Here is a 22,678-nt window from a genome sequence, read left to right as displayed (position 1 = left end):
TTAGAAGCAAAATGAGATGGCTCAGCAGGGACAGGTCCTTGTCACCAAGTCTTACATCCTGAGTCTGTCCTCTGACCTCTACATATCCCATGACATGCATGCATACCAACATCACTATCCAATAAATGAGTGTAAAAAGAAAATGTAAAACATAAAAAAAAAAAAAAAATTAAAGTAATTACTGCCAGGTGGGGAAAACTCTTGGCAAGACCCTGACAAAACATACACTTACTTCCAGTTTCTTGTCCTCAGGATTGGGGAAATGCAGAACTTTGCTGGAATGGGCTATGATCTGCTTTATAATCTTCTTAACAGAAGGAATGTTTTCCAGACTTTCTATTTATATTAAAAAAGAAAGAAAGAAATTCAAAGCCATAGTTAAAAGTGAAACCAAAAGCCCTTCTGTGGCAATGGGCGTAGGGACTGACAACTGAGACATTTACCTTCCTCCTTTACCTTGAGAACAGCTGCATGAATCACACAAGGCAGGAGGTGCCTGGCTAGGTCTGCAGGCTTCTGCATGGCCAGGTAGTGCAGTACCTGAGGTAAACACAGGGGACACAGAAATACTGCAGGTGGCCTTCCTGGGGCACAGAGGCCTGAGCTCAGCTCACTCTCGCCTCTTTCCCAGCTAAGCAGCAGTTATGGCAGAGGCAAGCAGGTAGGAGCTGTAGGAACTACTTTGGTAAACTCTCCAAGTCTTTATGTTACACGCACAGAGGAGGAGCATGCAGAGAACGAGGATGGTCTGTAAGTCACAACACCAACATGGCAGTTAACAGCAGCGTGGTGCCAATCTAGGATCTCTTTTTTAGGGCATTAGATATAGCCACTAATAATAAATGTGTAACTATTATTTTGTCACTTGATTTTCTCAGTATTTCTAAAGATTGTTAGTGATCTTCTACAATCTGTGATTTCTTTTTCATTACACAGTAGATTTACTGGTCATTTCCTCGTACCTTTTCAGCCTCTCGGGTGTCATCAAACAGTCTCCTCTGGCGTCGCGCTGGCACCGGCTTAGCAGTCTCCCAGGCTTCTACCCACATGTTGCTGGGGATCTTCATACGGGCACTCAGCTCCCCCTTCAGGACCACATTGCCCTTCTCGTCAGTCACCTCCTCCTCAATGTAGTCCCTTGGTGAGTACCACCTCACGAAGTCTTCCAGAAAGCAGCCTGGATTAGCTGCCTAACACACAAAAACCCAACAAAACAAAACCCAGCATTTTCAGACAAGCCTATATTCACACTTAAAGTTTGGAAGTCACATTTAAACTAGGAGGTGTTAAAGCACCAAAAATGTTCCGCAATTTTACAGAAAAACCAAAAACCAAAAAAGCACCCTTTTCATGTGATGACTTTGTACAAACTGTATTATTAATTCCTCAGTACGGAACAAAGTAGTAAATAAATGAAGTGTAGAGAGTTAAAGAATGCACAGCACAACCAGAATAACACATGACCGAGACTCTATACTTGGTGGTTAGGCAGGACCAGCACTGGTATAAATATCAGCTAGCCTCCCTCACTCTTGTTCTATTCAGTAACCAAACTCTAAGGCTTCATACAAAACACCTCCATCTAAACTACTTCTATGCTATTACGGAGTGGAAATCCCACTATTCTTGTTCAGGCGGCTAAAAGCAAACACTAATGTTCCAGTTACTGCACAACTACCTAGAATAATGATATATGCCAAAACCTTTTCAACAATTCTACTTTCACACCTAGAAGATAAGGTGGCCTCGCACTGCCTGTGGAGAGGTATTATTAGCAGAGTGCATACGGATGGGCACGCAGCACTGTTGGTGAGAATAGTCTGTTTCAAATGTGATGGCTAAACTCACGGGGCTTCGTGTCATCATTCTTAACCCACAGAGAACCTAAGGAACCAGAGGAAGTTCTTCACTAATTGTAGAACCCGTTTGTTGTTGTTGTTGTTTCATTTTGTTTTTCCTGAGTGCTGAGAATTGAACCTGGGTCCTCTAGAAGAGCAGCCAGTGCTCTTAACTGCTAAGCCATCTCTCCAGTCCCATAGGCTGTCCATTCTTGTAAGGCTGTGCCATGGTTTGTGACAGTGACTAGGATTTATGTGCAAAGGTCTGGAGGATCCTACCAGGCAGCACACCAGCTGATCTGTAAAGGCAGTAAGCTTGACAGTTTTCAATATTCAGCTCCTATGTTACAGACTAGTGAGTATTTTGTACTAGAGCCCTCCCCTGCTCTAAGTTCTTAGTAACATAGCAGGCAGGACAGACACCTCAGCCATGGCTTGTCCTCTGTTAAAGGAGTTTTTATAACGATGGCCCAGAGTAAGCCCCTGTGATGTATGGGTGTCTCGGGCACACATCCATGCCCAGCTCTGGGGTCTCTGAGCAGCTCTAATAGTAAAGTGCTCCTACAGGAAGGGAAAGGCAGCTCATATGTTAGAATAACTATTTACTTTTAAAAGTATCCATCCGACAGAGTTGTATTCCTAAGAGCCACCTCATACATGTACCTCTATTTTCTGGTTTAAAAAGTTATTATAAATTTGTAAGTGCCCAGCTCAGTCCAAAAGAATTTAATGAGCAGCAGTTTTGGTAATGCCCAATGTTAAAAGAACAGCACCGTTTGCAGTCTCTTGTGTGCACGTCTGCAGAGCCTGCTGTGGGGCACACCCTAACTAGGAAGGCAGCTGATGGCAGGAGAACGGCAGTGGAGGTTGTCCACACCTGCTGACCCCTTCTTTTTGGTTTTCTTCACAGAGCCCTTAGCTTCTCTTTATCCACCGAGTCAACTGTTTGAATACTGTACAGCAGAGTGAAACACATTTCAGCATCATTTGGCAGGTCTTACTGGGAGATAAGTAAAGAGAAAAGGCTTCCTATTATCGCTTACCTCCTAGCAAGTAGAGAAGGAAGTAGAAAAAGTAATCATGCAGGGTTTGTGTCTACAAGAAATCAAACTCGGACCATCCTGCAGAGCACAGGTGTGGACTGAGAAGGGCTATGAACTGAAGAGCCAGGGGCTACTGTGGATTAGAAAGAAGTTCAGGGGGCTGGAGAGATGGCTCAGTGGTTAAGAGCACTGACTGCTCTTCCAGAGGTCCTGAGCTCAATTCCCAGCAACCACATAGTGGCTCACAACCATCTGTAATAGGATCCTCTTTTGGTGTGTCTAGAGACAGGGATGTACTCACATTAAATACATACATACATACATACATACATACATACATACATGCATGCTCAGGCCTGGAAGAAGTTTCAGATGTCCGTGTGCAGACAGCAAAGGCTTCCTCTGTCCCCGCACCTTCTGAGTTGTTTGTCACTCGGGTTGAGTATACTTTCCAAAATACATGGGCGTAGGAGGGTTTTGAATTTTTTTTAGATTTCTGAATTTTCAAATGCACAAACTAAGCTTTGACTCGAGTTTAAACCTAAAATTCAATTACTTTTCATGCATACTACACTTATATACCGTGAAGGTGAGTTTATACAATGACTTAAATAATTTTGCATATGAAACACTCTTATAGTGTGGAATTTTCTACTCATAGTGTTAGGTTATGACTTTTAAAGTGTCAGATATTGGGGGCCAAAGAGTTTGCTCAGCAGTTAAGAGACCCACTTGCTCTTCCAGAGGACACAGGTTCAATTCCCAGTACCCACATGGTGCACAGATATTCATGCAGGTAAAATACCCACACACATACAATTTTAAAGTTTCAGATACTGGTTCATACAGTATCTTAGGGTTAAGGACACTCAAATACCACTGTTCCCTAAATGTGCAGAGTTGTACACCCAAGCCTCTATCCAAGCCCACAATAACTCCTCCAGGCAGCAAATACCTACTTTCCAAAATACTGACTTTTCTGAGAAAGTTCCCATACCTGCTCAACAGGTTAGCCACTTCCCTCTGACCTTGCATCCTTTGAAGACTAGTTAGTTATACAGAAATCTCTCACAAGCTCAATAGACTAAATAAATACTCTATCTCCCCTACCTACTCATAGTGTGTAGCACACACGTTTGTTGCATAAAATAATCCACATCGAAATCCCTACAGTTCCCAAAGCCTTAAATTGGCTAAGCACACACAAAGGAAAAACCATCTATAACACACAGAATATTCAATTCTCAACTTTGGAAAGCAGGTTGACTTTCTTTTTTCAAACCTAAGAAGTGAGTCTGACATGTCCTTTCCAGGCTGGAAGAAGCATTTTGTAACAAGTAATAAATCCAAACACTTAAAACAGACACAACCTTCATGTCACTCTATAGTGCTGCTCACAGTTCCATCCCAGAACAGCTGAAACAGACTCAGAGAGCTCTGGAAGTGTGACCTACCTTAAAAGACTCCATATCGGAGAGGAGACAGGCACTCTGCATGCGTGCACGGAGGTGCGCCCCCTCAGCAGATGTCCCTAATTTTGCTAAGACCTCAGACTGCTCTTCCAGCAGATCTTCTGTCATGGGTGCTGGTTCCTGTGACAACGCACAAAAGGGCAAAAGTCACCAGTAGCTCTTCAGAGACACAGCAGGACCATAAACATAGGATAAAACGACATTTCTGCTTATGCAGCCATAAAATGCACATTTAGAAGAATGTAAAGAAATGCAGAATTTAACCAACAACTTCCATGAGCTTCTCCTGGAGCACCGACTTCAGAGCAGAGGCCCTAACCAACTCCCCATGATAAGAAGCTACTTTTTATGGCCCTATAGCTATGAAGTCACAGGATGGAAGGGAAGGAATAGGAAAATCACTAAAGAATAAACATGAGTGAACCAAAATAACATGAATCAAAAATACAACTATGCTGAAAGGAATTACCCATATGAGCACATGCTATAGCTGGGTGTGATAGCACATGCTTGCAATTCTAGCACTTGAAAGGTGAAGGCTAAAGGACTGAGGCTTCAAGATCATCCTCACCTTCACAGTGAATTCAGTACCAACTCTGCCTACATGAGACCTAATTCAACTTTCTCCTTTCTACTCAATATCAAAAGCCAACAACATTTCTGTCCTAGTTGGGTTTCTGTTGCCATGGCAATGCAACTTTATGAAAGTTATAAACTTTCAAGTCAAGACCATGGCTGAGGGAAGTCAGAACAGATGCTCAGGAGAGCTTAGAGGCAGGAACTGAAGCTAACACTTAGGCTACGGAGGGAGGTTGTTTGCTGCTTGCTCTCCATGCCTTGCTCAGCCTGCTTCTTTATACAACCTGCTAGAGATAGCGCCATCCAATGGGTTTCCTGACATCAATCATTAACTAAGAAAATGTCCTATGGACTTGCCTACAGGCTAGTCTGATGGAGGCAATTCCTCCAGTGAGATTTCCTCTTCCCAGGTGTCTTTGTTTGTCTCACATTGACAAACATTAATCAGGACAATATTGATTATTCTATGAACATATAATACAAATGGTTCCATTTATTAATTTAATTATTGTATGTGAACCCATGACACATCAAGTGAAGGGAATTACATAAAATAATCACAGGCATCGCTGGTGAGGATACACATCCATCCTATCAACCACTTAGAGACATATACTTACTTTATACTTACACTCTACACTTACATACTTAGGTTATGCTTATATACTTATACCCTTAGAGACTTAACCCTTAGTTTAATAATAGCTACTAAAACATTTCAAGATATAAAACCAGTCAATTACATTCACAGATGCTTAGGTTCATCAAAAGTCGAGGAAATAGCCAGGCATGGTAGTGCATACCTTTAACCCTAGCACTTGGGAAACAAGAGCAAACAGATCTCTAATAGTTTGGGACAACCTTATCTACAAAGTGAGTTAAGTGACTTTCAGACCAGACAGGGCTACATAGGAAGCACTTTCTTAAAATAAATAAATAGATAGATAGATAGATAATCCTGCACCGCTGACAATGATATGGACTGGACACATAGTTTATGAAATCGACATAAAATGCAAGTAATTTCAGTGCTAGAACCTTACTGTAATGTCTTGCTAAACTGCCATGGCTATAGTGTATCAGCACATACTAAGCATTCCATCTATACCTATGAAAAGGGGAAAGAGTGTGAGAATTACTATCTCTTTACCTTTAATTTACCACTGATGAGAATGTAAAACAGGTGCAACCCGTTTAAAGGGAAACTTGATAACATTGGTCCACTTTACCTAGTGATGCCATTTTTCTTATGTAAATCATGGCAGGGACTCATGATACAGACTGTTTAAAAGAGCAAATCCTTGAAAATGACACACATAGTGATTGACATGAATAATTAAATAAGCTGTAGGACTTCCACATGTTAGAATAATATGCAACAATTATAAATGACACAGATGTACATTTAATGGCATGGGGTGACCCTATTGATAGGATAAACAAGGTGCGTATCAGTGCACACATTCAGAAATGAAACCAAATCATATCAATATGCACACATCAGTGGAAAGGAGCAAGTGTAAAAAACATAACTCAAACTAGCAATAACAGTTACTTCTGAGAAGGTCTGAACCAGTGAGCAAGAAGCCCGCTCTCTCTTTTTTTTTTGTTTTTTTGGTTTTTCAAGACAGGGTTTCTCTGTATAGCCCTGGTTGTCCTGGAACTCACTTTGTAGACCAGGCTGGCCTCGAACTAAGAAATCCGCCTGCCTCTGCCTCCCGAGTGCTAGGACTAAAGGCATGTGCCACCACGCCTGGCTCCTGCTTTTTTTTAACATAAGTATTCACATATCACTTAGGCAAAACCAACCACCAAAAATGAACTGTTCTTCCCTAGACTCTGAGTTGCTGTTCTAATGGTATAAAATGGCTTTAAAACATGTTTGAAGAAATAAAAACAGTCCTAATTGAAGGATGATCGTTTCTGTTCTCCCCGTATTCTGTATTTGGAGTACTGCAAGCACTTCATCTCTACCTATGGAAATACAGTTTAAGAACCATTAATTCCACAAGCTCAGGGTCCACTGTGGAGGAGGGTACATAGCATCTTGTGGACATGACACGGCCACTGCACTCAGATTCACAGAGGATCAAGCCAGTCACCATTCTAACATGGAATGGAAGGGGTTCATGAGCCCTGATGTGTAGCTGAGGAGCCATGGACAGAAGATGGCTTCCAGGGAATAGAGACTCAGTTTCCTTTAAGGGTGTGGGTCCTGGTAGGTCCACCATGTTGCAGGGGAGGGCCCCATATCAAGGAGCATATGGGCAAAAAAAAAAAAAAAAAAAAAAAAAATGGAATTGATGGGCTATTTAAAAAGAAAAGAGCCAAGCCGGGCAGTGGTGGTGCATGCCTTTAATCCCAGTACTTGGGAGGCAGAGGCAGGTGGATCTTTATGAGTCTGGGGCCAGCCTGCTCTACAGAGTGAGTTCCAGGACAGCCAGGGCTACACAGAGAAACCCTGTCTCGAAAAACCAAAAAGAAAAATAAGAAAAAAGAAAAGAAGAAAGGAGAGCCCAGAGTTGGGGAAGGTAGGGGAGGTATAGACTTTAAGAGAAGTCACGGGGAGAAGGTAAGGCTAAGTATGATCAAAACACATTGCATAGAATTCTCAAAGAATTAATCACCTTATATAATAAGGTCAATACCATCTACTAAGGCTTCAAAAGATTATGCAATTTCAGACTGGCAGAACTCAAAGTTCCAAACAATCTCTCCTACCCAAAGCAATCATCTCCTACTAGGAAGGACCTAATCAACAACAAAAGGCAGCTGAGTTTGCAAGCCTTGGTGCACCTACCTGGGTCACTGGAATGTAGAGAGGCTCTCCATTATGCAGCAGGGTAAGTTTCCCGTGCTGGTGCAGGCGGCCTTCTGGCTTGAAGTTTGCCATCTCCTTGGGACCTCCTTTCTTACCACTCTCCTGTCCGTTTCCTTTAAGGTCTTCCGTATCACTGAGGCATTCAAAAAACTCTTCTTCGCTATCACTCCAGGAATCCCAAGACTTCCCTACTTCTCCCTTTTCCTTCTCTGTATCTCTGAGATGGTCCAGGCCCAGCTGGCCTCCAGCTTTCCCAGCATCCCCTGGATATGCACCAGTGGTACTATCTGAGGGGCTCGTCTTTTTCCCTTCATCACGTGCTTTCTTCCTTTCAATACAACAATTTAACATCTGAAGAAAACAGAAATAGCATTTATGGTTGAATCAGAGTACAGCAATATGTATCAATTGCTTCGGTATTTCTTTCTACTCTTTCCCAAGACAGATTACAGGGATTATAAGCAACCCATAAGCAGCCCAAGGAAAGTAGCCTATATAAGTCATTCCTACACTTAAGTGTTAGATTAAGCGTCAGGTTTTGCATATATATGTGTGTGTGTGTGTGTGTGTGTGTGTGTGTGTGTGTGTGTGTGTGTATGTGTGTGTGTGTATATATGATGTAAATTTGTGTGCACTCATGCTATGGAATACCGTTACCTGTAGTTTCTGATGCAGTAAGCAGCATCTTAGATCTGGTGGTCCACTTGCTAGTCTACCAAATAGGAAAAGAAAGCTTAAATTTTAGTAAAATTATATCACATAAGCCTACTTACACATTGTCAATTTTTTAACTATATTGTTAAGAAACCAAAACTAGATTTCCATACTTAAGAAAGTCAGGTTCCAGAAGGGTACACATGATTAAAAGTTCAAAATTATTTTATCCTATCTCACAATCGTCATCAAATATAAAAACCATGTGAAATATGAGGGCAAACTCATAACAGCTTCCAAGCTAGTTAGAAACCTGAGTCTAAACTCACCACAGGAAGTAACTAGTGTACAGCACTTGGCATATCACACAAACAAAACTCATATGTACACTCACTTTCCAATTGTATATCGGTAGATTCTCATTAAACAAACCAAGGTCTCTCTCTACCTCTCCTTTGCCAGTGAGATCCTGGACTCCCTTTGGTTCTAAATCACTAAATTCCTCCACTCAGTGTGCTTCTGTAGGCCAATAAGTTCCAGAGCAAAACAGTAACAGCTGAGAGAGAATCCAGATAAACAGAGACTGGCAAAACATCCTAACACAAAACACTTTCAGGTCAGTGGCCATTACACTAGTCATATCCTCCTCTCCTTAGCATGGGTAGACAACCACTAGCCTACTAGCAGTATTGGCATGTATGCACAGTTAAGAGTCTATGCAATCAGTGAAATGCCAATATAAAAAGGTTCTAGATTGGGGCTGGAGAGATGGCTCAGCGGTTAAGAGCACTGACTGCTCTTCCAGAGGTCCTGAGTTCAATTTCCAGCAACTATACGGTAACTTATAATCTTCTATATTGGGATCTGATGCCCTCTTCTGGTGTGTCTGAAGACAGTGTATTCACATAAAATTAAATAAATCTTTTTTTAAAAAAAGACTCTAGATTATGTTTAATGTCTGAAATTATAGAGTACTTTAAAGGTATTTTTCTTCAAATAAAAGTATATGCATAGATGATTTAAGAAATACAAAGATGAAAAAAACAAACAAACAAAAAAATGTACTTTCATACCTGGGAAAAGTATTACCACTTGACTGTATTTCTCTCCAATCATTTTTCTACACCTACATATCAGCATAATTGAAAGCATTCTGTACTGTATTACAATACCTAGTTACTAATACAGTTTTTATGATTTACTCTTGTTTGTTTGCTGAGACAGGGTTTAACTATGTAGTTCTGGCTGGCCTGCAGCTTCCTATGCAGAGCACACTGACCTTGAATGCACAAGAGACCTGCCTGCCTCTGCCTCTGCCTCTGCCTCTCTGCCTCTCTCTCTGCCTCTGCCTCTTGCCTCCTGAGTGATGGGAATAAAAGCATCTGCCACCATGCCCAACAAGAACAGTTTCTACGTTAAGGTTCTTGAGGTATGCAGCTGTAGCTCAGTGGCAGAGCACTTGCCTGGAATATATGAGGCCCTGGGTTCATGTCCCAATACCCCACCTCAAACAAAACAATAAAACGACTCTAGAAGAAAGCTTTACAGTCATGCAGCACAATGTTGACATTTGGGTTGTCTGGCCTTTTCTTCCATTAGAAATGTACTGCACTGAACACCTGAGTAAAGCTGGATACATATTTCTTACAAAGAATTCCTGAAAGAAGTCAGATAGTTGGTGATAAAAAAAATCCTATCTAAACAACTGGAAATTAAAATTATTACCCTGGAATCAGAAAGTTGTTTTCCCATCTGAAACGCATTTCAAGGACAAATTCCTGCCAGAGATGTGCCACTCCCTTCAGCCCTCCATGGTAGAAGTTGATCATACAAAGACACAAGGCCAGTTTGTATGTTAGACTGTCGGAAGGTGCAGACTTGAACTGATTGTAGAGAGTCTAAATTTTACAAAAGAAAAACAAAGCAAAACCTGTTAACAGCAAATTTGCATACTTAGAGAGTACATAAGAAGAATCTTCCATCAAAATTAACCCATCAGGATCTGCTGCAAGACAAACTTAAGAATTTGACAAGAACTCTAAAACTATGACGACCCAACAGCTATGCATAGGATTCTATTTCCCAAGATGCTGCTTTGCTCTACAAAACAGCTATCTACACAGATGTTCTAAGCAGGTCATCATCTGAGTGGCTGTGAACACCACTCAGTTTTCCCAGATGGATTTTTAAATGAAGAGATACTTAGGTATCTCTAGACATTGAGCAAACCCCTAGACATAAAGTGCATTTACAATATTTTAATGGTGAATTCCAACTTACATAGTCTCCAGGCTCTGAAGCAGGATTGCTACTGTCTATTGAAGTAGTTCCATCTAACGGCTTCTCAGAGACAGCATCTGGGAACAAGAACTAGGGGAGGATAGCCACATTATACTTACCTTCTTGGATGATTTCAACCTTCTTTCTCTCTTGAAAGTCAGTTCTCACTGTAAAGCTCTGGCTAACTTAGAACTCAATATGTAGACCAGGATGGTAAAGCACTCAGAGATCCACCTGCTCCACAGGTACTGGGATGGGATTAAGAATATAAGCTACTGCATCTAACTATTCTGTTGGAGTTTATAACCCATAGAAGACACTGACTGACTTTCCAGTAGATTTGCTGTTAAAATTATGAGATTATTTTTACTGTGATATCCAGCTGATTCCATATTGTCATAAAAAGGAAAATACTTTCAGCAGTTCAGAAATTTTTCATTCAAACAAGCACTTGATTCTGTGCGGTAAACAACACAGAAGCAAAAATCTCATCACACTGATTCAATACTCATCAATGCTAGTAAATCCTGTATTTTAAAAAGTGTGAATCCCTTTAAATAGAGTCAAAACTCTAACAAATGATCTAAAACCACCTCTGTGTTTCTGAGAATCTGTGATAAGATCATCCACAGGTTTCCATGTATGAAATACTGAAGGCATGGTGGAAAATATCCCCTAGAAATGAGGAGCTTAAACCTGCATTGTGTAGATAAGGTTTCACTGTAAAGCCCAGGCTAGTCTTAAACTCATGATCTTTCTATACCAGCCTTCCAAGTGCTAGGCTTACACCACCTTACCAGGTCCTTAGGATTTAAGGAGTCTTCTCTATGGAGACTTATCTCCTTTTATTAGTATTGAGACGGTTTTCTGATGTTACTAACCAATCTCTCTAGCTTCCATTGGAACGTATTACAGAACACGCTCAGACTTTCTAGTATTTTAACCAATATTTAACAGACTTATAAAAACTGACGTAACTAAGAGGTACAAAGTTCCAGGAGCAGGTACATATCTACAAACACCATTCGGTTCTCATCTTTCCCGTATTTATAATGTACCAGCTAAAGATCTAAAAGTCTTGACCAGAAAACTGGCAAGACACTGGTCAACATCAGGTCCAGACCCAGCATTCCCTTCCTTTATTACACTAACTATTTTTGAAGGATTTCCTTGAAGACTTTATAATAACTGCAATTACAATCACTTAATAAAGACCTATTACATACCAGGTAGTAATGGCCCTTTAATTTTATAAAATCTCACCAAGTGTTATCAGCTTCCCTTTTTTCCCTGTTCTTTTTGAGAGAAGGGCTCTTTATTATGCATTTCTAGCTGCCCTAGAACTCTCGATGTAGACCAGAACTCACAGAGATCTGCCTGCCTCTACCTTCCAAGTTCTGGGATTAAAGGAATGTGTCACAGGAGTACCAGCTCCGTTTGTGAGATGAAAAACCTGCAGTGACTTGTTCAACATCATGGAGGAAGTCAGTATTCACCCTGCCATGTGGCTCTCAGGCTACATCCACTCCAATTACACTATACCTGGGACCCACCTTAACCCTCTTCTTTGTCCTCTCTGGTCCTTACTGTACAGATTTTTGTAGGCTATTGTCATAAGAACATTTTAAAAGTTCAATTCCTGTCACAAACTAATCTGTTTCAAGTGGTGTTAAGACAAAAGTGCGGTGCTAGATCATGCAGGTTTCCAGCTACCTGCCCATCCTTACCCTGATCACTCTCAGGGAAGCACTCCTCAGACACCACTGTTTGACATGCACTCAGGCATGGAGAAGGCCCTAGGTTTGATCCCTAGCACCGCATAGCAAAACCTTACTCAGCACGTGGCATCCTCTTTAGAAAGCATCCTGACTTCCACTGTGCATGTTAACACACACCAACACACACACCAACACACACACACACACACACACACACACACACTTTCTGCTCTCCTCTCATTACCTCCTTCTCCTGTTTCTAACTGCAACCTAGGACTGTAACGCTATGCCTCTTCTTCCCAATAACCAGTCTCTGAATGTGGATCATTGATTATACTTTATGCTCCTAATCCAGTGCTGCCATAAAGAAGGAATGGGATATATAATTATAATGATCATATGCTTATGCAGATGCACACAGAAGTAAGGCAGCTACTTACCAAGAGAATGGTATTGAGCACATCATTGTTGAGTGGTGACTCTTCTCCTCTGTGCTTCCGTATTTTCTTCTTTGCAGTGTGTACCATATTTGAAACTGATAATTTATGAATTGGAACTGGTGCTGGCTCAGTCAGCTTTGACAAAGCGTGAGTTATATCAGCAACTTCTATAAAGTAGAAATGAATGAAAATTCTATCACCAAAAGTGGCAGGGAAAGTGTCAATAAGCTGATGACATTCACTTGTTTGGGTTTTCCTTTACACAAGTATTAAATACTCTCAGAATTATAAAATTATCAAGTTCTCATGTGCTCAGCTTTATCACGTGCTCAGCACATGAAACATGGATGCCGAGAAATCACAAAGTTATTTTTCTTCTGGAGACCTCAAATATGAATATCTAAAACTATGCTTTTTCCACATACCTTATTACTATTTGTTGTTGTTGTTAGGAAGAAGTGATTAAATATATTTGCTGATTAAGCTTTGGGTGCCCAGCAAGTGCCGTCTATACTCCCTTCTCCAACTCAATTCAAAGTGATTGAAAAGTTGCCAGGATAAATGCCAAAGAATAAAGGCAAGGTTTTGGAGGAAACGTAAACTAGGAAAAGTAGGTTACCTCTTCCCTCTTCTTCAAATGTGGATCGTCCAAGAATTTCATCCGTTGATTCCTTTCGACGGCAAATTTTTAAAAATTCAGTAACAAAATCACCTACCAAAAAAAAGTTATTAATTTTTGACACTAAAGTCTAAGAAATCAGTCCAACAGAGGTACACATCTATGACCGAAAGCTATAGGTAAGATACAGTTGGGAAGCCCAGCAGTGGTGGGACACCGGCTTGGGAGTTTGAGGCCAGCCTGATCTACCAAGTTAGTTTCAGAATGGCCAGGGCTACACAGAGAAACTCTGTCTCCAAAAAAATATAAAAATAAAAACACTTAAAAGATATAGTTGGGAAGCCAGGCAGTGGTTCTTTTCATCGAGGCAGAGGCAAAGGCAATCGGAGTTCGAGGACAGCATGTTCTACTTAGTTTTTCTCTGAGGAAGGTAACAACTGACCCTACTTCAGAAGTGACCTTGTTCTTTTTATCCCATCTGAGGACAGAGCAGAGTCTTCTCCTGTGTACTCCCTGTGTTCCTTCTGTTTGGGACGCGTGCTTTCCCATGAGCTCACTAGTCTATTCCCAGTCTCAAGAATGTGTTCTCTCTCAATAAGATGCCTTTATTCCTATTGCTAAAAAAAAAAAAAAAAAAATTCCTTCTAGAAAGAATGAAAACAAAACACACTTCCTAATATTAAGCTTTCCACAGGCTTCACTGCTACCAATATCCATTATCATTAAATCATAAAAGTAACAATATTATTATACATCATTTTCTTTCCTGTTATCCTATAATAATTCTGAAACAATTAAAAACACGTATTAAAATTAAGATGTAAAGATGTTCCTAGAGGATAAAGAAATCATGTGATATGAAGCTATTACATCTTTGGTTGCATATTAGTGATATAAAGATGAAAATTAGTTCCTATGTTTTCAAGAGATGCTTGGTGTTGACAGGATGGCTCAGTGGGGTTGCTCTCTCAGCCCCATGGTGGAAGGAACCAATTCCCTCAACTTATCCTCTATCATCATACAAGCTATGTATGTGAATGCCATAGCTCCCCCAAATAAATAAGTATAATAAAAATCATTTTTAATAAAAAATTATCTATAGCTGGCCATGACCTTGCAATCTCCCTGCCTTAGTCTCCCAAATACTGAGATTCCAGGAAGCTATGCATGGAAGCATGGCTGTCTCTTCCACAACGCTTTTCACTGGGAGGTTGGGGGAGCACTGTTGTCTTCCCTTGGTCAACTTCTTTCACCTACAATCGTGTATGGCAGTGCACCCTTGTAATATTGACACTTGGGAGCTAGAGGAGGAAAGATGGGGCATTCAAGGTCATCCTCAACTTACACAGTGAGTGGAAGGCCAGCCTGGATTACATAAGATAGTGACTCCACTATCTTGGGGGTGGGGGGTGGGGCGGAATGGAGGAGGGGGGGGGCCGGCGTAGGGTATGTTTGCACCAATAAATTTAACAAGAATTTTCAGTACCAAAATACAATAAAAAATATAAAGTTTTAGAATTTACCAACATTTCTTGGTTTCTTTTCCAGAAATGTAGAAAATCCTAGTAATTTTGTCATTAAAAACTATACAAAGGCCAGGCGTGGTGGCGCACGCCTTTAATCCCAGCAGAGGCAAGTGAATTTCTGAGTTTGAGGCCAGCCTGGTCTACAGAGTGAGTTCCAGGACAGCCAGGGCTACACAGAGGAACCCTGTCTCGAAAAAAAACAAAAAACAAAACAAAAACAAAAACCAAACAAACAAACAAACAAACAAAAAAACCTAAACAAAGAGGTGGAGTAAGATCATGAAATAGTAACTTAAAATAAGAGTGCTTCTCAAGTCCTTACCAAAGCCATCAGATCAAATGAAGGAAAATAAGGTATTAGAAGGCCATCAAGTAGGCAAATTTGCCAGTGTAATACATCAACCGTTGTACAGCACAGACACTGCACTGTCTATGAACAAGACACTAATTAAGTGTGAGGTGCATACAGACGGTTACTGTGCTTCATCAGCCTAACATCCTGTGAGGTACCAACTCATCTGTTTCACTGACGAGGCTGCTGCTTCAAGAACTTAGGGGATGGGTTTGTTCAGCACTGACAGTGCTGTCTCTCTAAGGCCCCAGGCGATCTCACCAAAGGCAGAACACTTTCTCCATTACCAGGTACCATACGGGCTAAGTGCGATCTGACATTTGATGAGCAACACAAAACGAATGATTAAGAGCTAAGCAAAAAAATATGAAACTCTGAATTTAAAAATATTATAAAAGCAGAACTAGAAAGTACACTGTAGCTATCTTCAGACAGCTACAGTGTACTTACATATAACAATAAATAAATCTTTAAAAAAATACAATTAGCTTTACATAATTACACAAAAAAAGAGAAGTAGACTTGGGACAAATTTGTATTCTTCAAGGAAAAACATTTAGATCTAAGCCACAGATGTGCACTATGATATGGCAAGGCCATGTGAACACTGTTGCTTTGAACTTATAATAAGCATATAGAATAAAATACTACTTTGAACTTAATATCAACACCCTTCTGTAACTCCCATTCTATGTAACATTTTATCTCTGAGGTAATTTTCTAAAGAACTCTTTGTCTAATAAGGTATAAAAAGGCCAGAGAAAAGAAATAAAGTTGTTGGAGGGTGGTTTGGGGGGCTCTGCCCCATCCATCCATCTATCCATCTATTCATGCAAAAAACAAAACAAAACAACCAGAACTAGAGCCTAAGAATGGCTCAGCAGCTAAGAACACTAACAGCTCTTCCAGAGGTTCAATTTGGCAACCACATGGTGGCTCACAACCATCTCTAATGAGATCTGATGCCCTTTTCTGGTATGTCTGAAGACAGCTACAGTGTATTCATATAAATAATATAAGTATTTAGAAACAGAAATAAAAATGCTTTGAAGAACCAGCACTGTCATTAGTAAGTACTATTTTAATATCAGTTGAATTTAATGTCAGGTGATACAGAGTAAAGGTAGGCATGCCTATATAGAAGATATGGAGAGAACATCTCCATGTATACGAAATGTAAGAAGGGAAATAAGGAAAAGCTATGGGTTTTGGAAGATCTGGAGAGATAAGCTTAAAGAAAGGAAAAAGAAATATACATCTTTAATCTCAGCAACCAAAAGGCAGAGGCAGAAAGATCTCTGTGAGTTCAAGAAAGACCAGACAGAGCCTGGTCTACAAAATGAATTCCAGGCTAGCCAGGGCTACCCAGGGAGACCTTATCTTAAAGTGGAGTTGGAGGTTGTGGAGGAGAAGAAAAAGGTAAAAAGGATAACAATTCCAGATATAGATTCTGAATGGCAATTACTACTTTTCAAGGTACTTTAAAGTTATATTGTATTTCACTTAATCTTCAAAACACCTGCTAGGTGAACAAAAGTATATAACAAATCCCTCTCTCCAGAAAATAGGTTTGTAGATGTGATACAACTTGGCAGAAGAGGTGGAATGCCCAGCTTTTTAAAAAAGACTTATTTATTTAATGTATGTGAGTACACTGTAGCTGTCTTCAGACACACCAGAAGAAGGCATCAGATCCCATTACAGATGGTTGTGAGCCACCATGTGGTTGCCAGGAATTGAACTCAGGACCTCTGGAAGAGCAGTCAGTGCTCTTAACCACTGAGCCACCTCTCCAGCCTCCAATGCCCAGCCTTTTAAACTCTGGTTAAGAATGATTTCTAGACACTAAAAATATGCAAATAGTAAAAAGCTTCTGAATGTGGAATGACCAAAAATTAACTCAAAATCAAACATGTAATAAATCCAAGATGTTTCTGGCAGTGCTGACATGTGCTGCATGAACTCCACTACAGCCCTGCTTATGAACTCCACTACAGCCCTGCTTATGAACTCCACTACAGCCCTGCTTATGAACTCCCAGGATGCACTCTGCACTGCAGATGCTGGGACTCCACATACCACCCACTAATGCATGATACACATGACAGGATTTTTATAAAGCTTTCTGCCTTTGTATAAACAGAATGATATAATTACAGAAAAAAAGACAACATTTTCTTATTATTCTTCCTTAGCATGTGAGGATAAAATAAGTGACCCTTAGAATGTTTACTTTTAAAAACTGCTGAGTTAATAACTTGAGTATCCTATTAGAACTGAACTTCCAACAATTTCGGAGATGACCCTCCATAGATCCTGCCATTTTATAGAGTGTATTTGTGCAAAGCAGCACATTCAGAAATGACAATTACAGAGCTAAGACATCAACTCTGAGAAATGTTGAAAATGCTAACATTTATTTCTTAATGTAAAATTAATAAGCATATCTATCTCATTAGTATACAAATTTGTCTCAGCTATAATAAAAACATGCATACACACACACCAAAGAATCATCCTAGAAAAAAATTTCTCAGTACATGTTTGATCTGCATACCTATTTAATATATACCTCATGTCATGCAAAGATGTCTCAGTTAAAAAGGATGGCAAGTGGAAAAAGTTGAAGCAGTCCTGCTCTAGTGCACACTAAATCAATGCTCTTGTACCATCACATCACAGGCCATGAGGGATCTCAAAAGACAAGCTACAGTTGCCAGACGGGAAGAGCCTCAGCTGAGGAAATGCTTCCCTGAGGTCAGACTATAAGGCATTTTCTCAACTAGTGCTCACTAGGGGAGGGCCCAGCACATGGTGGGGTTTGAGGTGCCATCCCTGGGCTGCTACTCCAGAGTTCTCTGAGAAAGCAGGCTGAGCAAGCTGTGGGAAGCAAGCCAATAAGCAGCTCCCTGTCATGGCCTCTGCATCAGCTCCTGCCTCTAGGATCCTGCCCTGCTTGAGTTTCTGTTCTGGCTTCCTTTGGTGATAAACAGTGATGTGGAAGTGTAAGCTGAATAAGTCCTTTCCTCCTCAACTTGCTTCTTGGTTATGGTGCTTTGTTGCAGCAACAGAAACTGAAGATGCAGACTGTGCTGGGAGAAGGGGACATAGTAACATGGGCAGAGCAAAACAAGATCTGAGAGAATATCACAGAGAATGCTGGAGTATAGATTCATTAAAGGGAAGAAATGCTGCTATTGCTGTTAATAAAAGATTCACTTATTTGGTAAATTCTTTTTCTACACACTGAGGTGGTTATAAAAATGTAAAACAATACTTTGAATAGATGAAATGTATTCAGCATTCCAAGTTGGAAAATTTCAGAAGGGAACAGAGTGTACTTTACCTAGTAAACACTGCGGATTATCAGCTTTTCGAACTCTAACCGACCAATGGGGAGCTTGAACAGGATCCAAATCACTAGGATAGAGTAAGGCAGTAATTATGACTAATAAACATATCTACAATGCAATGGAATGAAAGCTAGGTCCAGTGGCACACATTTGTCATCAATGGACTACCAAGATCAAAACAAAATCTAGAATTATAAAATCATGAGATGTGCACTAAAAACCAAATGAGACAAATATATTTTTAAAGAATACAATAAAAATTAAGAAACAAGTATGCACAATAATCTTTTTTAGACAGTTTATTTTTTTGAGCCCCTATATAATCACCTTAAGCAACCTGTTTTTAATTTAATATTACTATTAATGAAAACAGGGACTCCAAACCTTGGACAAAACCAAAAGCATTCTGCTTCCTAAAGAATACTATAGAGGATCTATTCAATGAGGTATTTATTATGTGTAATTTTTTTTTAAAAAAATTCATGACCAGCAAGATGGCAAGTAAAGGTACTTGCCACCAAACCTGATCCTCTGATGTCAATCTCCAGGAAGGCCATGTGGTAGGAGGAGACAGCCCACAGTTATTCTCTGATTCCCACACTTGCACCATGACAAGAAAACGCCACAAAAGCAAACTGACACATCAATGTAAACTTTAAAAACATCTACACTAAGGCTTACCAGGCCCTTTAAACTATGTCTGTACCTCCTTCTTTGCACCTACATACCCTAAGTGAGGACCTGCATGCTGTTACTTGTACCATTGACAAATGCACTGAGTTTCTGTTAACTGTGAAAAGTCAAAGTGTCTGTTCCCAGCCAGAAGGAGAATGTAATGCCTTTCCTTTCACTACACTCTAAGCTTACAGACAGCTGGGAGCTGCCATGTAGGTACTGAGAATTGGACGCAGGTCCTCTGGAAGAGCAGCTAATGCTCTTAACCACTGAGCCATGGCTCCAGCCCCGTCACTACTTCTTATAAGCATTACATGAAAAAAAAATTTTGGGAGGGGCGTAGGGTGTCAAGCTTAGGGTCTACAACACACTGGGCAAGTACTCTACCCGTGAGCTATATTCCAAGTCCTACAATGATTCTTAGAAGCTAAGAAGAGTTGGAGAAAATTGCACACTAAAGGGTAGAGAGAGAGATCACTATGCTGCAAAGATTTAAATAGTTTACTGCCCTGAATTAAGGATCACCTTCCCAAAGTGGCATCATAAAAACTCATCACAAATACACACAGACAAGTCTAAAAATTTTTTTCAAAAACTAAAACTTTGTAGTAAGCACTTGGTGGTTAATATACTGGAAGGAAGTTCTTAACATACTTACGAATAAACATCATTATCTACAATGATCCCTTCTGTCAAGTGAGGCCACGTTGTTGCTAAATGGAGTTCACTAAAATTAAAAAACAAAAAAATTAAACCTGTAAAATGTGTATGTATGTCCTCTGACCCAATAATTCTATTTCTAGAAATGTATCCTAAGAAAGCAATGCGTGTGAAGTGTTGTGTGTAATGGTTGCTGGGGAGGGAGACACTTTCTCCACTGGCAGAGCCTCTGGTGAGTAGGTCATACTCTTGTAAGTACTCCTTCACCTATATCCACACCTATGCTCCTGTAAGCAACTCAGAGTCACCAAAAGGAAAGACAAGAAAAAAGTAATGAAGGGGGTGCTGTGGCCCCCATTGGCCACAGGGAATGACATTACTATGGCCTTGCTGGGAGTAAGTGTGTCCTTGTTGGAAGAAGTGTTTGGTGGGCTTTGAGGATTCAGATATTCAAGCCAGGCCCAGTGTCACTCTCTCTTCCTGCTGATCCAAATGTAGAACTCTCAGATATCTCTCCAGTATCATGTCGGCCTGCACACTGCCATGTTTCCCACCCTGACAATAATAGTTAAACCTCTAAACTATAAGCCAGCTCCAGATAAATGTTTTTCTTTATAAGAGTTGCCATGGTCCGCAGCAGAACTGTCAACTCTTAGCTTAACTACTATGGAGGTAAAATCCTTTGGTGATGTGAGGGACAATGAACTCCGATGTCTAAAAATTGTTCTGATTTTTGGGTTTGTACCATAGTAAGAGCCAAGATTTTAAAACTCTACTAAAAACAAAACAAAACAAACAAACAAGACTTTATCTATTTATGTTCATTTAATAACATGTCCATCACTTTATGACTGGTATAAAAATACATATTGTGTTGAATATAATTTTAAAAATTAGTTCAAATAAATAAATAAATAAATAAATAAATAAATAAATCTAAAGAAAAAAAAAAGATTTGCCATGGTTGTAGTTTCTCTTCATAGCAATAAAACTCTAAGTTACTAACTAGGAAAAAAGGAGATCATCACACATAAATCTATAAAACTCATTATGAAAAGTAGCGCTGTATATAATAAACTAAAAGCAACTACTTTAAGAAAGGACAGTGTAGCCATATGAAATTGTCTTGTAGATATTAAATGTTACATTATATAGTAAACAAAAAATATAAGTAAAATACCCATTAACTGAATGGATAAACAGAATGTGATATATCATAAGCATAAAGCATATCCACACAATGGCATACTAGAAAGCATTTCTTTTTAAACCACTGCTTATGCTGTAACACAGATGAGTTTCAGTTACCCCTCCCTCATCGCCACCCCCAGGCCTCCCTCGACCCAGGCTCAGAGCAGCTTGCTCACTAGGAGCCATGGCAGGCTGCAAGGCTTTGTTCCTTTCCTATTCTTCCCTCTACCTGCTGCCATCTCAACACCCACAGACCAAGCTACAAACCCAAGGCCCTAGAGCCTGCTTGGTGTGTGAGCCACTCTGGCCTGCTGAGCTGCTCCTTCACTCTCCCATCCCAGCCTTCCCTTCATATACACAGGCCAAGCCCCAGAATCACAGTTCAGCAGCCATCTTTGCCTGGTCCAATCAAACAGCTTATGCACCAGCTCTACCACCTAACTCCAGTCACACAGCTCAGGCCCTGGCCCAGTCTAAAGCAGGCCAGATCCTCACACCAGATACACAACCGAAGAAAGAAATCTACATGCCCAGGTAACATCACAAAAATAAAAACAAAATGAATGGCCAAGACGGGATGTTTCCCATGAAACCCTAGTCCAACAGAAATGCTTCCTAATGAGAATTACCTACATAGACCCCAGGACATAACTTAAAAGAATGACCATGAAATTTATCACAGAATTCAAGCAGTTTCAAAGACATTTACAATCACACACAAATAATACAAATTTTAACGAAACAGCTTCTCTCCGAGGTATTTAAAATGTTTCAGGTTTATACAGTGATAATATCTGCATAAACCTATAATAAAAGCCACCAAACTATTCACTTTGAAGTGCTGAACTTCATAGTAGATGGATTTTCTCAACTTCAAAACAAAATCCTGTTATAGTGGTGAGCTGGAAAACTTGTCAAACAAAAGCCAAAGAGCAAATATTTTGGCTTTGGGAGCCATGTACAATCTGTTACCTTCTTATGTGTGTGTCTGTGTTTATACATACTTTTAAAATACATAAACTATTATGAGCCACATAGAAACAGACACTGGCCAGATCTGGCCTACAAGCCACAGACTGCCAAACTCTTTGTGCTGGCACTGAACCCAGGGCTACGCATGCTTTGCATACTATGCAGCCACTCTACCACTAGCCCCACAGCCTGCAAAACCTTAAGAAGAGTATTAATTTGGGAAGTTTTCATGTGATGTTATAAACTAAAGAGAGCAAGTATAGTTATTTCCAACATTACTTCAACAGCATACAGTATCATAAAACAAATTTCAATATAAACTTTAAAAGCAAAATAACGCTATAATCTAACTGACAGGCTGAAACTCTCACCTGATAGGATCTTCACAGGCACCAAATGGCAACTTGCCAAACTCCAGGCCTCCAACTTCTCCTCCCACAAGGGCATCTATATCTAAATAAGGGAAAGATGTATTCTTTATTTGG

At 40.1% G+C, this 22,678-nt stretch overlaps 1 protein-coding gene across 2 annotated transcripts in view; it reads right to left on the bottom strand.

Annotated features, from left to right (window-relative positions):
- Positions 1 to 22,678, bottom strand: part of Rab3gap1 (RAB3 GTPase activating protein catalytic subunit 1) — a 63,906-nt gene that overhangs the window by 5,350 nt on the left and 35,878 nt on the right. For both annotated transcript variants that reach the window (XM_029475870.1, XM_021162889.2), the window contains exons 9-21: positions 22,565 to 22,646; positions 20,029 to 20,097; positions 18,689 to 18,762; positions 13,465 to 13,557; positions 12,846 to 13,012; positions 10,688 to 10,777; positions 10,133 to 10,305; positions 8,411 to 8,465; positions 7,733 to 8,104; positions 4,336 to 4,473; positions 963 to 1,190; positions 444 to 540; positions 233 to 336 (exon numbers count right to left, since the gene is read on the bottom strand). In XM_029475870.1, the coding sequence (XP_029331730.1) occupies positions 233 to 336; positions 444 to 540; positions 963 to 1,190; positions 4,336 to 4,473; positions 7,733 to 8,104; positions 8,411 to 8,465; positions 10,133 to 10,305; positions 10,688 to 10,777; positions 12,846 to 13,012; positions 13,465 to 13,557; positions 18,689 to 18,762; positions 20,029 to 20,097; positions 22,565 to 22,646 (1,742 nt within the window). The remainder of the gene's footprint in view (positions 1 to 232; positions 337 to 443; positions 541 to 962; positions 1,191 to 4,335; positions 4,474 to 7,732; positions 8,105 to 8,410; positions 8,466 to 10,132; positions 10,306 to 10,687; positions 10,778 to 12,845; positions 13,013 to 13,464; positions 13,558 to 18,688; positions 18,763 to 20,028; positions 20,098 to 22,564; positions 22,647 to 22,678) is intronic.

The sequence above is a fragment of the Mus caroli genome, chromosome 1 (genome assembly GCF_900094665.2).
Source record: "Mus caroli chromosome 1, CAROLI_EIJ_v1.1, whole genome shotgun sequence".
NCBI classification, from domain to species: Eukaryota; Metazoa; Chordata; class Mammalia; order Rodentia; family Muridae; genus Mus; species Mus caroli.
Note: the sequence above shows the minus strand (reverse complement) of the source record. Positions and strands in the feature narration are given on the sequence as shown.